Below are 20,349 nucleotides of genomic sequence, written 5' to 3' on the forward strand. Positions count from 1 at the left end.
CCTTCCTCCCCACCCTCTGTCCCCCGCCCTCCGTCCTCACCACACATACAGGTCCGACTGCAGACTCAGCCGAAGCCTGCCCTAGGCCGCACTCTGCTGTACCGTGGGGCCCTGGATTGTCTGAGGAAGACTGTTGTGAATGAGGTGAGGCAGTGCTGCCCCTCCCTCAGCCTGGAGAAGGAGGAGGGGCCGAACGGCCTCCTGTTCCTGTGTAACAGGCTGGAGGAGGAGGGCCTGAATGGCCTTGTGTTCCTGTGTAACAGGCTGGAGGAGGGAGCGGCCGAACGGCCTCCTGTTCCTGTGTAACAGGCTGGAGGAGAGGGGCTGAATGGCCTTGTGTTCCTGTGTAACAGGCTGGAGGAGGAGGGGCTGAACGGCCTCTTGTTCCTGTGTAACAGGCTGGAGGAGGAGGGGCTGAATGGCCTCGTGTCCCTGTGTAACAGGCTGGAGGAGGAGGGGCTCCCAGTTTCTCTCTCACTCTCCCTGTCTCCCTCAGGGACTCTCCGGGCTCTACAAGGGGATGGGTGCTCCCCTTCTTGCGATCACTCCCATCACCGCTGTCATCTTCTTTGGGTATGGCGTGGGCAAGAAACTACAGCAGCGGCACCCCGAAGACCCCCTCTCGTGAGTGGGCACTGTGGGAGGGTCAGTGCTGTGGGAGGGTCAGTGCTGAGGGAGTGGGCGCTGTGGAGGGTCAGTGCTGAGGGAGTGGGTGCTGTGGGAGGGTCAGTGCTGAGGGAGCGGGTGCTGTGGGAGGGTCAGTGCTGAGGGAGCGGGTGCTGTGGGAGGTCAGTGCTGAGGGAGTGGGTGCTGTGGGAGGGTCACTGCTGAGGGAGCGGGTGCTGTGGGAGGGTAAGTGCTGAGGGAGCGTCAGTGCTGAGGGAGCGGGGGCTGTGGGAGGGTCAGTGCTGAGGGAGCGGGGGCTGTGGGTGGGTCTGTGCTGAGGGAGCGGGGGCTGTGGGAGGGTCAGTGCTGAGGGAGTGGTGCTGTGGGAGGGTCAGTGCTGAGGGAGTGGGTGCTGTGGGAGGGTCAGTACTGAGGGAGTGGGTGCTGTGGGAGGGTCAGTGCTGAGGGAGCGGGTACTGTGGGAGGGTCAGTGCTGAGGGAGTGGGTGCTGTGGGAGGGTCAGTGTTGAGGGAGCGGGTGCTGTGGGAGGGTCAGTGCTGAGGGAGTGGTGCTGTGGGAGGGTCAGTGCTGAGGGAGTGGGTGCTGTGGGAGGGTCAGTGCTGAGGGAATGGGTGCTGTGGGAGGGTCAGTGCTGAGGGAGCGGGTGCTGTGGGAGTGTCAGTGCTGAGGGAGCGGGTGCTGTGGGAGGGTCAGTGCTGAGGGAGTGGGGGCTGTAGGAGGGTCAGTGCTGAGGAGTGGGTGCTGTGGGAGGGTCAGCGCTGAGGGAGCGGGCGCTGTGGGAGAGTCAGTGCTGAGGGAGTGGGTGCTGTGGGAGGGTCAGTGCTGAGGGAGTGGGTGCTGTGGGAGGGTCAGTGCTGAGGGAGTGGGTGCTGTGGGAGGGTCAGTGCTGAGGGAGTGGGTGCTGAGGGAGGTCAGTGCTGAGGGAGCGGGCAGGCGGATGTATGTTAATTCGGTGTTGCTCTCTATCTAACAGAAGGCCTCAGCTGTTTGTTGCCGGGATGGTCTCTGGTGTGTTCAGCACCGTTATCCTGAGTCCTGTCGAGAGAATCAAGTGCCTATTACAGGTGAGGGATGGAAAATACATTTCCTATTGGTCACTCTTGCTGGCCCTGACTCCGCCCCTCCCTCCCCTCCCCGCGCTCAATCGACACGCTAATCACCACCTTCAACACTCCCTCCCTCCCACCCCCCGAGGTAGCTGGGCTCATAAGGAATGCTCGGCTGAACTCCAACATTCCGTCCCACCCCCGAGGTAGCTGGGCTCATTAGGAATGCTCGGCTGGGCTCCAACACACCCTTCCCTCCCACCCCCAGGGTAGCTGGGCTCATTAGGAATGCCCGGCTGGGCTCCAACACACCCTTCCCTCCCACCTCCGGGGTAGCTGGGCTCATTAGGAATGCTCGGCAGAGCTCCAACGCTGACGTGGAGGGGCCGTTAAATTGTCCCATGTACCATTTACAAGGTGTACAAGGTTCGCCGACAGCACCTTCTGTACCTGCCACTCGTACCACACCATCACAACTGGGAATGATAATGGCCGCTCCTTCAGGGTTATACTCCTGGGGCAAATTCGCACGGCCAATCCACCCTAACCTGCACATCCCTGGGCACTACGGGGACAATTTAGCACGGCAATCCACCCTAACCTGCACATCCTTGGGCACTACGGGGACAATTTAGCACGACCAATCCACCCTAACCTGCACATCCCTGGGCACTACGGGACAATTTAGCACGGCCAATCCACCCTAACCCGCACATCCCTGGGCACTACAGGGACAATTTAGCATGGCGAATCCACCCTAACCTGCACATCCTTGGGCACTACGGGGACAATTTAGCACGGCCAATCCACCCTAACCCGCACATCCCTGGGCACTACGGGGACAATTTAGCACGGCCAATCCACCCTAACCTGCACATCCCTGGGCACTACGGGGACAATTTAGCACGGCCAACCCACCCTAACCTGCATCTTTGGACTGTGGGAGGAAACCGGAGCACCCAGAGGAAATCCACGCAGACACTCCACATTGACAGTTGCCCTGAGGCTGGAATCGAACCCAGGCCCCTGGAGCTGTGAGGCAGCAGCACTAACCACCGAGCCTTTTTCTGTAGAATGGTGTGAAGGGAACAGAAGGTAAGAGGGAGCAAGACACCCAGTCCTTGCTGTCCCTGATCTCTGTTTCGCTGTCCCTCTCCCTGCGGCTGAAATAGCATTCGTTTGTGCATTGCCAAGTCTGGCCTCAGTGTCTCACTGTGAGGCTGCACCACTTTTTGACCCCATTTTGAAAGTCACATGGTCAAAGCCAGCATCCAACAGCCCAAAGTAATGATGGTGCGATACCTGGAGCTAACTCAAGGAACAGGGGAGGAGGAGAACTCCTGGCAAGGGGCGGTGGGGGAATCTTGGGATAGGTGGATCGCTAACGGTCAACTGCTACTGCTTTAGGTGCAGACAGGAAGTGGGGACAGGAGGTTTTCGGGACCCGGGGATTGTGTGAGGCAACTCTACAAAATGTCCGGTCTGGCCGGTATCTACAAAGGGACCTGCATCACGTTACTGAGGGGTAAGTGAATCGGGCGCAGACACCTGCTGGTATCGCAGTGTGGGCTCCCATACGGTCGGAGGGCCATTGCTGACGGAGTGGGTGCTGTGGGAGGGTCAGTGCTGAGTGAGTGGGTGCTGTGGGAGGGTCAGTGCTGAGTGAGTGGGCAGTGTGGGAGGGTCAGTGCTGAGGGAGCGGGTGCTGTGGAGGGTCAGTGCTGAGGGAGCGGGCGCTGTGGGAGTGTCAGTGCTGAGGGAGGGGGTGCGTGGGGGGTCAGTGCTGAGGGAGCGGGCGCTGTGGGAGTGTCAGTGCTGAGGGAGCGGGCGCTGTGGAGGGTCAGTGCTGAGGGAGCGGGCGCTGTGGGAGGGTCGGTGCTGAGGGAGCGGGTGCTGTGGGAGGGTCAGTGCTGAGGAGTGGGCGCTGTGGGAGGGTCAGTGCTGAGGGAGCGGGCGCTGTGGGAGGGTCGGTGCTGAGGGAGTGAGGGCTGTAGGAGGGTCAGCGCTGAGGGAGTGAGGGCTGTGGGAGGGTCGGTGCTGAGGGAGCGGGCGCTGTGGGAGGGTCGGTGCTGAGGGAGCGGTGCTGTGGGAGGGTCAGTGCTGAGGGAGTGGGCGCTGTGGGAGGGTCAGTGCTGAGGGAGCGGGGGCTGTGGGAGGGTCAGTGCTGAGGGAGCGGGGCTGTGGGAGGGTCAGTGCTGTGGGAGGGTCGGTGCTGAGGGAGTGGGTGCTGTAGGAGGGTCAGTGCTGAGGGAGTGGGCGCTGTGGGAGGGTCAGTGCTGAGGGAGTGGGTGCTGTGGGAGGGTCGGTGCTGAGGGAGCGGGTGCTGTGGGAGGGTCAGTGCTGAGGGAGTGGGCGCGTGGGAGGGTCAGTGCTGAGGGAGTGGGTGCTGTGGGAGGGTCGGTGCTGAGGGAGCGGTGCTGTGGGAGGGTCAGGCTGAGGGAGTGGGCGCTGTGGAGGGTCAGTGCTGAGGGAGTGGGTGCTGTGGGAGGTCAGTGCTGAGGGAGCGGGCGCTGTGGGAGGGTCAGCGCTGAGGGAGCGGTGCTGTGGGAGGGTCAGTGCTGAGGGAGCGGGTGCTGTGGGATGGTCAGTGCTGAGGGAGCGGTGCTGTGGGAGGGTCAGCGCTGACGGAGTGGGTGCTGTAGGAGGGTCAGCGCTGAGGGAGTGGGGGCTGTGGAGGGTCAGTGCTGAGGGAGCGGTGCTGTGGGAGGGTCAGTGCTGAGGGAGCGGGTGCTGTGGGATGGTCAGTGCTGAGGGAGCGGGTGCTGTGGGAGGGTCAGCGCTGACGGAGTGGGTGCTGTAGGAGGGTCAGCGCTGAGGGAGCGGGTGCTGTGGGAGGGTCAGTGCTGAGGAGCGGGTGCTGTGGGAGGGTCAGTGCTGAGGGAGCGGGGGCTGTGGGATGGTCAGTGCTGAGGAGCGGGTGCTGTGGGAGGGTCAGTGCTGAGGGAGTGGGTGCTGTGGAAGGGTCAGTGCTGAGGGAGCGGGGGCTGTGGGATGGTCAGTGCTGAGGGAGCGGGTGCTGTGGGATGGTCAGTGCTGAGGGAGCGGGTGCTGTGGGAGGGTCAGTGCTGAGGGAGTGGGCTGTGGGAGGGTCAGTGCTGAGGGAGTGGGTGCTGTGGGAGGGTCAGTGCTGAGGGAGCGGGGGCTGTGGGATGGTCAGTGCTGAGGGAGCGGGTGCTGTGGGAGGGTCAGTGCTGAGGGAGTGGGTGCTGTGGAAGGGTCAGTGCTGAGGGAGCGGGCGCTGTGAGAGGGTCAGTGCTGAGGGAGCGGGCGCTGTGGAAGGGTCAGTGCTGAGGGAGCGGGCGCTGTGGAAGGGTCAGTGCTGAGGGAGCGGGCGCTGTGGAAGGGTCAGCGCCGCTGCCGATCTCCTCTATCCAATGTCCGCTTTCTCTCCTGTCAGATCTCCCGGCCAATGGCGTCTACTTCCTGAGTTACGAATGGCTGAAGGATGTCTTGACCCCCCAGGGTGAAAGGTCAGTGCTGACCATACCTACCCCAGTTGACAGGGTGGGAGGCCGTAACTCGACACCTTGTGTCACCACCCCAAAACCTCACCACGTCCCGGAGAGTTTGCCGGGGGAGTCATTCTCCTTGCGTGACACCGCACGGGGAACGCCAAGTCACCTGAAATGGCGTCGGGATGCGCCATTCCGGGGTCAACCTCCCACCTGACGCCCGAAGGCATTCCACCGGGAATTTGGGGAAAGACGGAGATCCTCCCTCCCTCCCTCGGGGCTATCTTTGTGCGGGAGCTGGGAAGGGGTCTTGCGGGCAGCTGGGAGGGTTGAGGTGGGAGAGCAAATAGGGTCGTTTGGAAGCAAGGTGGGGTGGGGGAGGGTGTTCTTGGGGCTTCAGCTGAGGGGTGGGGGAGGACTGGGAGACGGGGATTTAGACACTCAGAGCGGAAGGCGGGTGTTGGCGGCGGATTTGGTTCACATCGGATCATCAGAAGAGTCATCGAGATGTCCAGCATGGAAACAGACCCTTCGGTCCAACCCGTCCATGCTGGCCCAGATATCCCAACCCAATCTAGTCCCACCTGCCAGCACCCGGCCCATCTCCCTCCAAACCCTTCCTATTCATATCCCCATCCAAATGCCTCTTAAATGTTGTCATTGTACCAGCCCCCACCACTTCCTCTGGCAGCTCGTCCCACACACGCACCACCCTCTGGGGAAAACGTTACCCCTTAGGTCTCTTTTATATCTTTCCCCTCTCACCCTAAACCTTTGCCCCTCTAGTTCTGGGCTCCCCCACCCGAGGGGGAAAAGACCTTGTCTATTTACCCTATCCATGTCCCCCCTCATGATTTTATAAACCTCTAGTTCTGGGCTCCCCCACCCCAGGGGGAAAAGACCTTGTCTATTTACCCTATCCACGCCCCCCCTCATAATTTTGTAAACCTCTATAAGGTCACCCCTCAGCCTCTGACGCTCCAGGGAAAACAGCCCCAGCCTGTTCAGCCTCTCCCTGTAGCTCAAACCCTCCAACATCCTTGTAAATCTTTCCTGAACCCTTTCACAACATCGTTCCGATAGGAAGGAGACCAGAATTATACGCGATATCCCAACAGTGGCCTAACCAATGTCCTGTACAGCCGCAACATGACCTCCCGACTCCTGTACTCAATAGTCTGAGGGATTTGTCATCGGGGGGAGCGAGCAGGAGTGGGGTAGAGAGAGGGACAAATGGTGGGGGAGAAGGGGGTGGGGCAGTGGGGGGGGGGGGAATCTAAGAGCGGTCACCTCCTGAGGTGAGGGAGAGAGGAGTTGGTTGTGTTGCCGTGTGCGGGTGGGTGAGTTGCCCATGGTGTATCAGCATCCCCCCAACCCCCCCAGACCCGTCTGCTCACGGGCACCCCACTCCCCACCTCCCCCTGCCCACCGCACCCCCAAACCCCCTCAAAAGACGTCCTTCCTCTCGAATTCCCTCCCTCCTCCAGCGTTGCTCAGCTGACCACTCCCAGAATCCTCTTGGCCGGTGGAATGGCAGGGGTCATCAACTGGATGGTAGCCATGCCAGCCGACGTGGTCAAGTCTCGCTTCCAGACTGGTGAGTGATGACGTCGGGTGAGAGGGGACGCACCTCCTCCAGCCCCTACACCCCCTCCCTATCTCCGTCCCCTCCTCCAGCCCCCTACACCCCCTCCCTATCTCCGTCCCCTCCTCCAGCCCCCTACACCCCCTCCCTATCTCCATCCCCTCCTCCAGCTCCCTACACCCCCTCCCTATCTCTGTCCCCTCCTCCAGCCCTACACCCCCTCCATATCTCCGTCCCCTCCTCCAGTCCCCTACACCCCCTCCCTATCTCCGACACCTCCTCCAGCCCCCTACACCCCCTCCCTATCTCCGTCCCCTCCTCCAGCCCCCTACACCCCCTCCCTATCTCCGTCCCCTCCTCCAGCCCCCTACACCCCCTCCCTATCGCCGACACCTCCTCCAGCCCCCTACTCCCCCTCCCTATCTCTGTCCCCTCCTACACCCCCTCCTTATCTCCGTCCCCTCCTCCAGCCCCCTACACCCCCTCCCTATCTCCGTCCCCTCCTCCAGCCCCCTACACCCCCTCCCTATCTCCGTCCCCTCCTCCAGCCCCCTACACCCCCTCCCTATCTCCGTCCCCTCCTCCAGCCCCCTACACCCCCTCCCTATCTCCGTCCCCTCCTCCAGCCCCCTACACCCCCTCCCTATCTCCGTCCCCTCCTCCAGCCCCTACACCCCCTCCTTATCTCCGTCCCTTCCTCCAGCCCCCTACACCCCCTCCCTATCTCTGTCCCCTCCTCCAGCCCCCTACACCCCCTCCCTATCTCTGTCCCCTCCTCCAGCCCCTACACCCCCTCCCTATCTCTGTCCCCTCCTACACCCCCCCCTATCTCTGTCACCTCTTCCACTTTGTGTGTGTGTCTGCGTGTGAGAGTGTGTCTGTGTGTATCTGTCTGTTTGTGTGGGGAGAGCCCGTACCCCTGTGAGAGTCTGTGTGTGTGTGTGTGAGAGACAGAGAGAGCCCATACCCCAGTGAGAGTCTGTGTGTGTGTGCGCGTGTGTGAGTGAGTGTGTGAGAGTCTGTGTGAGTGTGTGTGTGTGTGTGTGTGAGAGAGCCCATACCCCAGTGAGAGTGTGTGTGAGAGTGTGTGTGTGCGTGTGTGTGTGTGTGTGTGAGAGAGTGAGTGTGTGAGAGTCTGTGCTGAAGTTACCTTCTCTGAACATGGAACTCTGCCTTCTGCTAAACCCAGCTCCTGACACCAAGTATCTGAACGGTTTCCGTGATGTCCTTCGGGAGTTGATCCGGGAAGAGGGTTTCCGCGCTCTCTACAAGGGTTTCTCTGCCGTTATGTTGCGGGCGTTCCCAGCTAATGCGGTAAGATACCTCGGGTTCTGAAAGCTCCCCATTAATAAACATTCTGGATGTGAAGAGGAGCAATAGTTAGTACGTTTACAGATGAGACTGACATTGGAGGTGTAGTGGACAGCGAAGAGGGTTCCCTCAGATTACAACAGGATCTGGACCAGATGGGCCAATGGGCCGAGAAGGGGCAGATGGAGTTTAATTCCGATAAATGTGAGGGGCTGCATTTTGGGAAAGCAAATCTTAGCAGGACTTAACGGTCAGGTCCTGGGGAGAGTTGCTGAACAAAGAGACCTTGGAGTGCAGGTTCATAGCTCCTTGAAAGTGGAGTCGCAGGTAGATAGGATAGTGAAGGAGGCGTTGGTATGCTTTCCTTTATTGGTCAGAGTATTGAGGACAGGAGTCGGGAGGTCAGGTTGCGGCTGTATCGGTGAGGCCGCTTTGGGAATACCGCGTTCGATTCTGGTCTCCCCGCTACAGGAAGGATGTTGGGAAAGGGTTGAGCTACAGGGAGGGGCTGGATAGGCCGGGGGCTGTTTTCCCCGGAGCGTAGGAGGCTGAGGGGTGACCTTATAGAGGTTTATAAAATCATGAGGGGGGGACATGGATAGGGTAAATAGACAAGGTTTTTCCCCCTGGGGTGGGGGAGTCCAGAACTTGAGGGGGTTAGGTTTAAGGTGAGAGGGGGAAAGGGACCTGAGGGGTAACTTTTCCCCTCAGAGGGTGGTGCGTGTGTGGAACGAGCTGCCAGAGGAAGTGGTGGGGGCTGGTACAATGACAACATTTAAAAGGATGGTGGGGGGACATGGATAGGAAGGGTTTAGGGGGAGATGGGCCAAGTGCTGGGGAACGGGGACTGGATGAGGTTAGGATATCTGGGTCGGCACGGACGGGATGGGCCGAAGGGTCTGTTTCTGTCCTCTCGGACATCAGTCTGGATTCCTCAGCCCATTATAAATTGCTCACGAGCGACATGGGAGTTCAGGATACCGACAGGTGGCTCACGTCTTAGTCGAACCTCCCATCAGGACACTTCTCAAGAATACCCAAGCAGGCAGGGTTGGGGGGGGAGGGGGCAGATGACAGCGAGAGGCCGCGCGTGTCTCAAACCAACTCACTCCGAGCAGGGTGGGGGGTAGTGGTGGTGGAGTGGCTGTCATCGACTTGCGTTCAGGCGCCCGGCGCAAGAGGCCGGCGGTGAACTGTCGTTCGTCAGGTGGCCGGTGCGTCGAGCTGCAAACGGCTCAGAGTCCGCTTCCCTCCCCCTGCCAATTGTGACGTCCTCCTCAGAGCGTCTGGCCCGATACCGGGAGGTTCCATCCGACGCGAGGGGCGGCGTGAGCGGGCAGGAACGGGGACGTGTTGGGGTGGAAAAGCGCACCTCACCTGCTAATGTGTTCAAGTCTCAGTAACCGAGAACACCCAAAATTCCACAGTTCAAAGGCGGGGGAAGAAAACAATTTTATTCTTTAAAATCTAAAAACGGACAACTATTGACAACTCGAAGCCCCCTATCCCTTAAAGATATGTTATCTCCCATCCGAATCGAGAACAATATATCGATCCAATCAAGCACCCTGTGAAAATTACATCAACTTAATGTTCCAAACCAGACACCATCGTGTGTCTTTTTTGGCACGCAGATCGCTCGGGGACGATTTCAGACTTTCGTTGCGAAGAAGGGAATTAAGAATTAGAATCCCTGACAGTGTGGAAACAGGCCCTTCGGCCCAACAAGTCCACACCGACCCTCCGAAGAGTGACCCACCCCTCCCCTATTACTCGACATTTCCCCCTGACTAATACATCCCAAACCCACACATCCCTGAGCACTACGGGACAATTTAGCACGGCCAATCCACCCTAACCTGCACATCCCTGGGCACTATGGGACAATTTAGCACGGCCAATCCACCCTAACCTGCACACCCCTGGGCACTACGGGGACAATTTAGCACGGCTAACCCACCCTAACCTGCACATCCTTGGACACTACGGGGACAATTTAGCACGGCTAACCCACCCTAACCTGCACATCCTTGGACACTACGGGGACAATTTAGCACGGCCAATCCATCCTAACCTGCACATCCCTGGGCACTACAGGGACAATGTAGCACGGCCAATCCACCCTAACCTGCACGTCCCTGGGCACTACGGGGACAATTTAGCACAGCCAATCCACCCTAACCTGCACATCCCTGGGCACTACGGGGACAATTTAGCATGGCCAATTCCCCCCTAACCTGCACATCTTTGGATTGTGAGCGGAAACCCATTAGACACTGTGGGGAGAATGTGCAAATTCCACACAGTCGCTCGAGGTGGGATCGAACCCGGGTCCCTGGCACTGGGAGACAGCAGTGCTAATCACTCAGCCAACATGGCACCCATAAGAACATAGATAGAGAGCATTTTGGATGACAGTCTCTCTCTCTAAATGGTTGGGGGTCGTTCTCGCTCTCTGGCTAACCCTCATTAGTGCCGGTTTGTTTAAACCCCAAACATCGGATCGTCTCATTGGCTCGATGTGGCAAAAACAAGAGATTCAATTTCGATTGGGTTTTAGTATCCTGGGGCATAACTTAAACTGATTGGTTAAATTCGAACAGTGGTGAAGACCGCCAAATGCGATGCATTTTCGGGTTTCCTGTACACACTGAGATGGCGAGTCAGTCACATGACACGTGCCTGCCAACTCTCGGCAAAACAGCGTTCAGTCTCTCTTAAAGGTACAGTACACGTCTTCTACTTCAAAACATGTCGGAGGCTGGGATAGGAACTGCCCCTGCCCACCACCAGGAGGCGGATGGACGAATGGTCACACAGACACCCCTGCCCCGCCAAACGTTGGGACCGATTTGCGTTCAGGTGCACGTGTGTGAGAGAGAGAGAGAGAGAGAGAGCGGCAGTTAGCTGTCGGTCGTCGGTGCGCCGTCTAACCGAGCTCCTTGTATCCGCCAGGCCTGTTTCCTGGGCTTCGAGATGGGCATGCGGTTCATCAACTGGATCTTCCCGGAGGAGGACTGACACCGTGGGAGGGGGGGAGGGAAGGGCGTTTGACCCTCTTTCCCCACCCCCCTTACACCCACCCCGACACTTGGAGGTCGTCAGGTGGTGCCACCCACCCCACCGCAACGTCCCGGTGAAACGGCACTGACGGGACCATGGGGTCTCCGTTCCCAGGGTGGGTGGGTGGGATCGATTCCCACAGGCGAGCTGACATTCACAGGCTTCGGCTTGGCGCGGGAGAGGCACGGGGAGGGAGACCCCTACCCCGTCTGCCCGGTCTCAGCCTACGTGTGGCTCCAAAGCCTCTCCCGTCGGACCTGGGAGAGGGGCACCTTCCTTGCCACCTCACAGAAATGGCCCCCAGCAAGACGGAAGTGGTGGTTGGGGGCCAGAGTCAATTAAGGACGGGTGAAATGTTCCGACCTCAGTCTGTCCTGGGAACAAATGTTTCGGGAATAAAGATATTATTCAGCAATAATTGTCTCATTTGATGGTTGACTGCACTGTCAGGGGGTCAGCGCTGAGGGAGGGTCAGCGCTGAGGGAGTGGGTGCTGTGGGAGGGTCAGCGCTGAGGGAGGGTCAGTGCTGAGGGAGTGGGCGCTGTGGGAGGGTCAGTGCTGAGGGAGCGGGTGCTGTGGGAGGGTCAGCGCTGAGGGAGTGGGCGCTGTCAGGGGGTCAGCGCTGAGGGAGTGGGCGCTGTCAGGGGGTCAGCGCTGAGGGAGCGGGCGCTGTGGGAGGGTCAGCGCTGAGGGAGTGGGCGCTGTCAGGGGGTCAGCGCTGAGGGAGCGGGCGCTGTGGGAGGGTCAGTGCTGAGGGAGCGGGCGCTGTGGGAGGGTCAGTGCTGAGGGAGTGGGTGCTGTGGGAGGGTCAGTGCTGAGGGAGGGTCAGTGCTGAGGGTGTGGGTGCTGTGGAGGGTCAGTGCTGAGGGTGTGGGTGCTGTGGGAGGGTCAGTGCTGAGGGAGCGAGTGCTGAGGGAGCGAGTGCTGTGGGAGGGTCAGCGCTGAGGGAGCGAGTGCTGTGCAAGGGTCGGTGCTGAGGGAGCGGGTGCAGTGTGAGGGTCGGTGCTGAGGGAGCGGGCGCAGTGTGAGGGTCAGTGCTGAGGGAGCGGGCGCAGTGTGAGTGTCAGTGCTGAGGGAGCGGGTGCTGTGGTAGGGTCAGCGCTGAGGGAGCGGGTGCTGTGGTAGGGTCAGCGCTGAGGGAGCGGGGGCTGTGGGAGGGTCAGTGCTGAGGGAGTGGGTGCTGTGGGAGGGTCAGCGCTGAGGGAGCGGGGGCTGTGGGAGGGTCAGTGCTGAGGGAGTGGGTGCTGTGGGAGGGTCAGCGCTGAGGGAGCGGGCGCAGTGTGAGGGTCAGCGCTGAGGGAGCAGGTGCTGTGGGAGGGTCAGCGCTGAGGGAGCAGGTGCTGTGGAGGGTCAGTGCTGAGGGAGCGGGGGCTGTGGGAGGGTCAGTGCTGAGGGAGCGGGCGCTGTGGGAGGGTCAGTGCTGAGGGAGTGGGTGCTGTGGGAGGGTCAGTGCCGAGGGAGTGGGTGCTGTGGGAGGGTCAGCGCCGAGGGAGCGGGCTCTGCGGGAGGGTCAGTGCCGAGGGAGCGGGTGCTGTGGGAGGGTCGGCGCTGAGGGAGCGGGCGCTGTGGGAGGGTCAGTGTTGAGGGAACAGGCGCTGTCCGCCGTCCTCCTCGAGCCTGTTCCACGGCAACAGGAGGCCATTCAGCCCACTTTCTCAAACCTGTCGCACAGGTCGAGGTGGCCATTCAGCCTCTCGTATTTGGAACAGTATGACCCCGCAATAGGAGGCTGTGGGGAAGTTTGGGGAAAGGGTACTCGCTTTCCTCTCGAACCATCACGAATGAAATGAAAAGGGGTTAAAGGAAAAAGGGGATGGAGGAAGTTCCCAAACCCAACTGGAAGCCCACTTGGTCAATGGCCCATTGGCCACACAAGCAAGATGGCCGCCAGGCGTGTTGCGGCAGAAGACTACAAATCCCAGAAGTCTCTGCGGAGGCTGACGCGCATGCCCAGCGACCTCAACTGACCTCTCGGGGCGAATAAACCCCTGAGAGCAAAGTCCTTTTCACTCTTGGTCGATGGGGCGGAAGAGGCATCAGGAAAGGAGTGGGGGGCTCACCGGTCCGGAGTGAAAATAATTTAATATAAACGGCGGCGCGGTCACGTGGTCCCGGCGGCGGTTCGGGGGGGGCGGTGGTGGAAGACTACATTTCCCAGCGGCCTCCCCGGGTGTGCGCACGCGCAGCGGCGACAAAAAAAGCCGCGGCGGGGGAGGCCACGCCCCCTCCCCGTCGCCCGAGGCAACGGCGGCCTAGTCATTCCTGGGGGCGGCTTTGAAGCCTCGGTCTCTGGTGCGGGGATCCCTTCAGCTCGCCCCCCTGCCCCCCCCAGCCCAAAAATTCTATTATTTTAACAACAACCATAAATCCCCCAAAGTAATCTTGAATCCTCCAAGGTCGGCCCCTGGACTGAATATCCTTTTATTTTGGAAATCTTTTATTTTTAAATTTCCTTTTTTAAATTGGAGTGGAGGATTTGGTGGTGGGGGGGGGGGCAGAAAATTTATTTTGTTTTCGGAAGGAGGGAACGCGCCATCGCAGAATACGCCCCTTGTCGAGGGCGAAACGCCACTTGACCTTTCCCTCGTTGGGTGGGTGGGTGGGGGTCAAAGTTCAGGGTGGCGTCTCCCGCACCCGAGGGAGGGTTTCTTTTTGGGGGGGGCGGACGTGGGGGAGGTCGATGGCAACGCACGGTTCTGGAGCTCCGTCCCCGGGGCGTTTACGTCGGGCGGGGCGTTGGCCGCAGATGTTTGGGCATGGACGTTGGCGTCTCTTGACCTTTGACCCTTCTCTTTCCCGCCGCAGGACATCGCCAACGCTCCCGCTCCTCCGCCCCCCCCTCCCCCCCAACCAACGATCCGCGGGCGCCGGCCGGATCGGCGTCTGGAGATCTACCAGCCCGGCGCAGCACCCCGGACGACTCTGGTCTTGAGAAATCCGGACTCCCGTCTCGGGAAATCCGAACTATCTTCTTCACCAATCCAGGCTCCCGTCTTGACCAACCGGGACTCCCGTCTTCAGAAATCCAGACTCCCGTCTCAGGAAATCCGAACTATCTTCTTCACCAATCCAGGCTCCCGTCTTGACCAACCGGGACTCCCGTCTTCAGAAATCCAGACTCCCGTCTCGGGAAATCCGAACTATCTTCTTCACCAGTCCAGATTCCCGTCTTGACCAACCGGGACTCCCGTCTTCAGAAATCCAGACTCCCGTCTCGGGAAATCCGAACTATCTTCTTCACCAATACAGGCTCCCGTCTTGACCAACCGGGACTCCCGTCTTCAGAAATCCGGACTCCCGTCTCGGGAAATCCAGACTCTCGTCTTCGCCAATCCGGACTGCCGTCTTGGTCAATCCCGGACTGCCACCTCGGCCAATCCAGTCTCTCGCCTCAATTGATCTCTTGCCTTGGCCATTAAGGGCTCTTGATTCAATTGAGAGTCGATCCCAAAGGATCGGCTGTTCCCCCCCCCTACCCGGGGTCGTTTTGTCCCGTGTCCTTACGCTCCACCCTCGTCCATAACCCACCAGGAATGCCGCTAGATGTAAAGTGGCCGTTCCCAAGCCGTCAGGGCTGGACCTGGACGCTCAGCAGTGCCATGGTCACAGCCATGGTGGGCATCTATAGCCGCGTCTTGACCAGTTGAGTGTGGGCCGGACGTGACCTCATTACCTGGCCGCCCTGCTGCTGGGCAGCGAGGGGATGGGGGAGGGAGGTGATCGAAGAGAGAGAGAGAGAGAAACGCTGACCAGAGGACTGGAGGAGGGGAATGGGGAAGAGACAGCAGAGAGAGAGAGAGAGAGAGGGGGGGACGAGGCAGTGACGGCCTGAGAGGGGCTAGAGAGAGGCAGATCGAGATGGGCAGAGATGAAACGAGTGCTCTGTGGAGTTGCAGGTAGATAGGATAGTGAAGGCAGCGTTTGGTATGCTTTCCTTTATTGGTCAGAGTATTGAGTACAGGAGTTGGGAGGTCATGTTGCGGCTGTACAGGACATTGGTTAGGCCGCTGTTGGAATATTGCGTGCAATTCTGGTCTCCTTCCTATCGGAAAGATGTTGTGAAACTTGAAAGGGTTCAGAAAAGATTTACAAGGATGTTAGAGGGTTTGAGCTACAGGGAGAGGCTGAACAGGCTGGGGCTGTGCCAAGGGAGTTGGCGCTGTGGGAGGGTCAGTGCTGAAGAAGAGGGCACTGTTGGAAGGTCAGCACCGAGGGAGTGGGTGCTGTGGGAGGGTCAGTGCTGAAGAAGCGGGCACTGTTGGAAGGTCAGTGCTGAGGGAGTGGGTGCTGTGGGAGGGTCAGTGCTGAGGGAGCGGGCACTGTTGGAAGGTCAGTGCTGAGGGAGTGGGTGCTGTGGGAGGGTCAGTGCTGAGGGAGCGAGCGCTGTGGGAGGGTCAGCACTGAGGGAGCAGGCGATGTGGGAGGGTCAGTGCTGAGGGAGCAGGCGCTGTGGGAGGGTCAGTGCAGAGGGAGTTGGTGCTGTGGGGGGGTCAGCAGTGAGGGAGCGGGCGTTGTGGGAGGGTCATTGCTGAGGGAGCGGGTGCTGTGGGATGGTCAGCGCTGTGGGAGCGGGCGCTGTGGGAGGGTCAGTGCAGAGGGAGTTGGCGCTGTGGGAGGGTAAGCAGTGAGGCAGCGGGCGTTGTGGGAGGGTCATTGCTGAGGGAGCGGGCGCTGTGGGATGGTCAGCGCTGTGGGAGCGGGCGCTGTGGGAGGGTCAGTGCTGAGGGCGTGGGTGCTGTGGGAGGGTCTGTGCTGAGGGAGTGGGTGCTGTGGGAGGGTCAGTGCTGAGGGAGCGGGCGCTGTGGGATGGTCAGCGCTGTGGGAGCGGGCGCTGTGGGAGGGTCAGTACTGAGGGAGGGTCAGTGCTGAGGGGTGGGTGCTGAGGGAGGGTCAGTGCTGTGTGAGGGTCAGTGCTGAGGGAGGGTCAGTGCTGTGGGAGGGTCAGTGCTGAGGGAGTGGGTGCTGTGGGAGGGTCAGTGCTGAGGGAGTGGGCGCTGTGGGAGGGTCAGTGCTGAGGGCAGTGGGTGCTGAGGGAGGGTCAGTGCTGAGGGGGTGGGTGCTGAGGGAGGGTCTGTGCTGAGGGAGTGGGTGCTGTGGAGGGTCAGTGCTGAGGGAGGGTCAGTGCTGAGGGGGTGGGTGCTGTGGGAGGGTCCGTGCTGAGGGAGCGGGTGCTGTGGGAGGGTCAGTGCTGAGGGAGCGGGTGCTGTGGGAGAGTCCGTGCTGAGGGAGGGTCAGTGCTGTGGGAGTGGGTGCTGTGGGAGGGTCCGTGCTGAGGGAGCGGGTGCTGTGGGAGGGTCAGTGCTGTGGGAGTGGGTGCTGTGGGAGGGTCCGTGCTGAGGGAGCGGGTGCTGTGGGAGGGTCCGTGCTGAGGGAGCGGGTGCTGTGGGAGGGTCAGTGCTGTGGGAGTGGGTGCTGTGGGAGGGTCCGTGCTGAGGGAGCGGGTGCTGTGGGAGGGTCAGTGCTTAGGGAGCGGGCGCTGTGGGAGGGTCCGTGCTGAGGGAGCGGGTGCTGTGGTAGTGTCCGTGCTGTGGGAGAGGGTGTTCTCCCTGTGATGGGGGAACAGTGTGGATGTGAGGGACACACCCTCACCTCTCTGGCCTCCCTGTTTACAGAGTACATGAACTGCCTGACTGTCCACAACAGGGAAGTGCTCTATGAGCTGATTGAGAAACGGCCCCAAGGGAAGCCCCTCATCACTGTCGCCAACCACCAGTCCTGTATGGACGACCCACACATCTGGGGTGAGGCGTGGCAGGATGTGGATGTGAGAGGGTGTGCATGCCAGCGTGTGTGTGTGTGTGTGTGTGACTAAGCGTGAGTGACTGTGTGTGCGAGCACGTGCAGGTGAGAGTGTGTCTGTGTGTGTGTTTGTGTTATGTGCGTGAGGGTGAGTGTGCATCTGTGCGTGTGAGAGTGTGTGTGTGTGCGAGAGCCTATGAGTGTGAATGGGTGTGTGCGTATGTGCGTGAGGTTCGGAGTGTGAGAGGCTGGGTGCCTATACGTGAATGTGAGATTGTGTGTGGGTTCGTGAGATTCTGGTTTTGTGTGTGTGAAACCATGCGTGGGTGTGTGAATGTGTGTGTGTGTGTGTATATGTGTGAGTGTGTGGGTATATGTGTGTTTCTGTCTGTGTGTGAGTGTGTTGTTGCGTGTCTGTATATGTGAGTGTGTGTGTGTGTGTGTGTGTGAGTGTGTGTGTGTGTCTCAGTGCCAGGCAGAGCACGGTTGTGCTGGTGCTGACAGTGTTTATCAGTGAGTGTCTATTCTCTTTGTAAACCTTCCTGTTCTCTGCTTCCCCAACCCAGGGGTCTTGGAGCTAAAACATTTGAAGAACATCAGGCGAATGCGATGGTGAGTGCTAGATACTGAGGAAAGCTCCCTCTACACTGTCCCCCACTCCCAGGGACAGGGGGGTTAGATACAGAGGAAAGCTCCCTCTACACTGTCCCCCACTCCCAGGGGAAAGGGGTTAGATACAGCAGAAAGCTCCCTCTACACTGTCCCCCACTCCCAGGGACAGGGGGTTTGATAGAGGAAAGCTCCCTCTACACTTCGCCTCCTTTATGTGGAACTGCCAAACAGCGACCCTTCCCAGTTGTCCCGGACGCTCCAACGTTCTGAATCCCAACCCGTCAAATTGGGTCGAGGCCCACGATGCTTTGACCTCATGGAGATGGTCCACGGTACGGTGACCCTCTGACTGACCCCAGGACCTCACTCAAGCCACTGTCTGCTGTCCACGTGATGGACGGAGTCCCGGAGTGGAGTGGAGGCGGGGGGGGAATGAGCCGGTGCGAGGTGGGAGTTGGTGGGGAAGGCCAGTGATGGGGAACAATGCCACACACGGGCAGTTAACATGCTTCACTCTCTCTCCCTCTCTCTCTCGCTCTCGCTCTCTCACTCTCTATCTCTCTCTCTATCTCTCTCTCTCACTCTCTCACTCTCTCTCTCTGCCTCCCTCTCTCGCTCTCTTTCTCTCTCTCTCTGCCTTTCTCTTTCTCTCTCTCTCTGTCTGCTTCTCTCTCTGTCTGCTCCTCTCTCTGCCTTTCTCTCTCTCTCTCTGCCCCCCCCGCCTTTCTCTCTCTCTCACTCTCTCTGCCTTTCTCTCTCGCTCTCTGCTCCTCTCTCTCTGCACCTCTCTCTCTCTATCTCTCTGTCTCTCTGCCTTTCCCTGTCTGTCTCTTTCTCTCCCTCTGCCTTTCTCTTTCTCTCTCTCTCTCTGTCTCTCTCTCTCTCTCCCCCACTCTCTCTCTTTCTCTCTCTACCCCTCTCTCTCTCCCCCACTCTCTCTCTCTCCCCCACTCTCTCTCCCCCTCTCTCTCTCTCTCTCTCTGTCTCTCGGACTCCCAGGACCCCTGCAGCTGCTGATATCTGCTTCACCAAGGAGTTACACTCGAAATTTTTCAGTCTAGGGAAATGCGTGCCTGTCATTCGAGGTGAGTGAGCGGGATTAACATCAGTCGGGATACAGTCAGTAACACAGGGCACTGGGGGGGAGAGGGGTTACTGAGTGACAGTGTGAGGGAGCTGGATTAACATCAGTAGGGATACAGTCAGTAACACAGGCCCTGGGGGGGAGAGGGGTTACTGAGTGACAGTGTGAGGGAGCTGGATTAACATCAGTAGGAATACAGTCAGTAACACAGGGCCCTGGGGGGGAGAGGGGTTACTGAGTGACAGTGTGAGGGAGCTGGATTAACATCAGTAGGGATACAGTCAGTAACACAGGGCACTGGGGGGGAGAGGGGTTACTGAGTGACAGTGTGAGGGAGCTGGATTAACATCAGTAGAGATACAGTCAGTAACACAGGCCCTGGGGGGGAGAGGGGTTACTGAGTGACAGTGTGAGGGAGCTGGATTAACATCAGTAGGGATACAGTCAGTAACACAGGGCCCTGGGGGGGAGAGGGGTTACTGAGTGACAGTGTGAGGGAGCTGGATTAACATCAGTAGGAATACAGTCAGTAACACAGGGCCCTGGGGGGGAGAGGGTTACTGAGTGACAGTGTGGGGGAGCTGGATTAACATCAGTAGGGATACAGTCAGTAACACAGGGCACTGGGGGGGAGAGGGGTTACTGAGTGACAGTGTGAGGGAGCTGGATTAACATCAGTAGAGATACAGTCAGTAACACAGGGCCCTGGGGGGGAGAGGGGTTACTGAGTGACAGTGTGAGGGAGCTGGATTAACATCAGTAGGGATACAGTCAGTAACACAGGGCCCTGGGGGGGAGAGGGGTTATTGAGGGACAGTGTGGGGGAGCTGGATTAACATCAGTAGGGATACAGTCAGTACCACAGGGCCCTGGGGGGGAGAGGGGTTACTGAGTGACAGTGTGAGGGAGCTGGATTAACATCAGTAGAGATACAGTCAGTAACACAGGGCCCTGGGGGAGGAGAGGGGTTACTGAGTGACAGTGTGAGGGAGCTGGATTAACATCAGTAGGGATACAGTCAGTAACACAGGGCCCTGGGGGGGGAGAGGGGTTACTGAGTGACAGTGTGGGGGAGCTGGATTAACATCAGTAGGGATACAGTCAGTAACACAGGGCCCTGGGGGGGGAGAGGGGTTAGTGAGGGACAGTGTGAGGGAGCTGGATTAACATCAGTAGGGATACAGTCAGTAACACAGGGCCCTGGGGGAGGAGAGGGGTTACTGAGTGACAGTGTGAGGGAGCTGGAATAACATCAGTAGGGATACAGTCAGTAACACAGGGCCCTGGGGGGAGAGGGGTTACTGAGTGACCGTGTGGGGGAGCTGGATTAACATCAGTAGGGATACAGTCAGTAACACAGGGCCCTGGGGGGAGAGGGGATACTGAGGGACAGTGTGAGGGAGCTGGATTAACATCAGTAGGGATACAGTCAGTAACGCAGGGCCCTGGGGGGGAGAGGGGTTACTGAGGGACAGTGTGAGGGAGCTGGATAAACATCAGTAGGGATACAGTCAGTAACACAGGGCCCTGGGGGGGAGAGGGGTTACTGAGGGACAGTGTGAGGGAGCTGGATTAACATCAGTAGGGATACAGTCAGTAACACAGGGCCCTGGGGGGAGAGGGGTTACTGAGTGGAGTTGGATTAACACCCACAGAGATTCCAAGTCTGCTGGCTGTGACTCTCCCTCTCTTTCTGTCTCCTCTCTCGTCAGGCGATGGGGTGTACCAGAGAGGGATGGACTTTCTCCTGGAGAAACTCAACGGTGGAGACTGGATCCACTTTTTCCCGGAAGGTGGGTGTCCGGCGTTCCCACTGGGCCACACTTGGGG

General features: G+C 59.4%; 2 protein-coding genes across 2 annotated transcripts; both read left to right on the plus strand.

Moving 5' to 3' along the window:
• Positions 1–27: 27 nt before the first annotated feature.
• LOC132813603 (mitochondrial carnitine/acylcarnitine carrier protein-like) lies at positions 28–11,143 on the plus strand (the record flags this gene model as incomplete). The annotated part of the gene is made up of 8 exons (XM_060823208.1): positions 28–144; positions 497–624; positions 1,601–1,691; positions 3,081–3,198; positions 5,071–5,143; positions 6,613–6,722; positions 7,900–8,024; positions 10,977–11,143. Coding segments are annotated over 8 exons (828 nt in total), but the record flags the coding sequence as incomplete, so codon positions are not given.
• Positions 11,144–13,341: 2,198 nt separating this feature from the next.
• On the plus strand, positions 13,342–20,312 carry tafazzin (tafazzin, phospholipid-lysophospholipid transacylase; the record flags this gene model as incomplete). The annotated part of the gene is made up of 6 exons (XM_060823206.1): positions 13,342–13,480; positions 13,890–14,726; positions 16,697–16,825; positions 17,390–17,435; positions 18,435–18,520; positions 20,232–20,312. Coding segments are annotated over exons 2-6 (451 nt in total), but the record flags the coding sequence as incomplete, so codon positions are not given.
• Between the last annotated feature and the right edge of the window lie 37 nt (positions 20,313–20,349).

Source organism: Hemiscyllium ocellatum, unplaced genomic scaffold, assembly GCF_020745735.1.
Source record: "Hemiscyllium ocellatum isolate sHemOce1 unplaced genomic scaffold, sHemOce1.pat.X.cur. scaffold_3897_pat_ctg1, whole genome shotgun sequence".
Taxonomy (NCBI): domain Eukaryota; kingdom Metazoa; phylum Chordata; class Chondrichthyes; order Orectolobiformes; family Hemiscylliidae; genus Hemiscyllium; species Hemiscyllium ocellatum.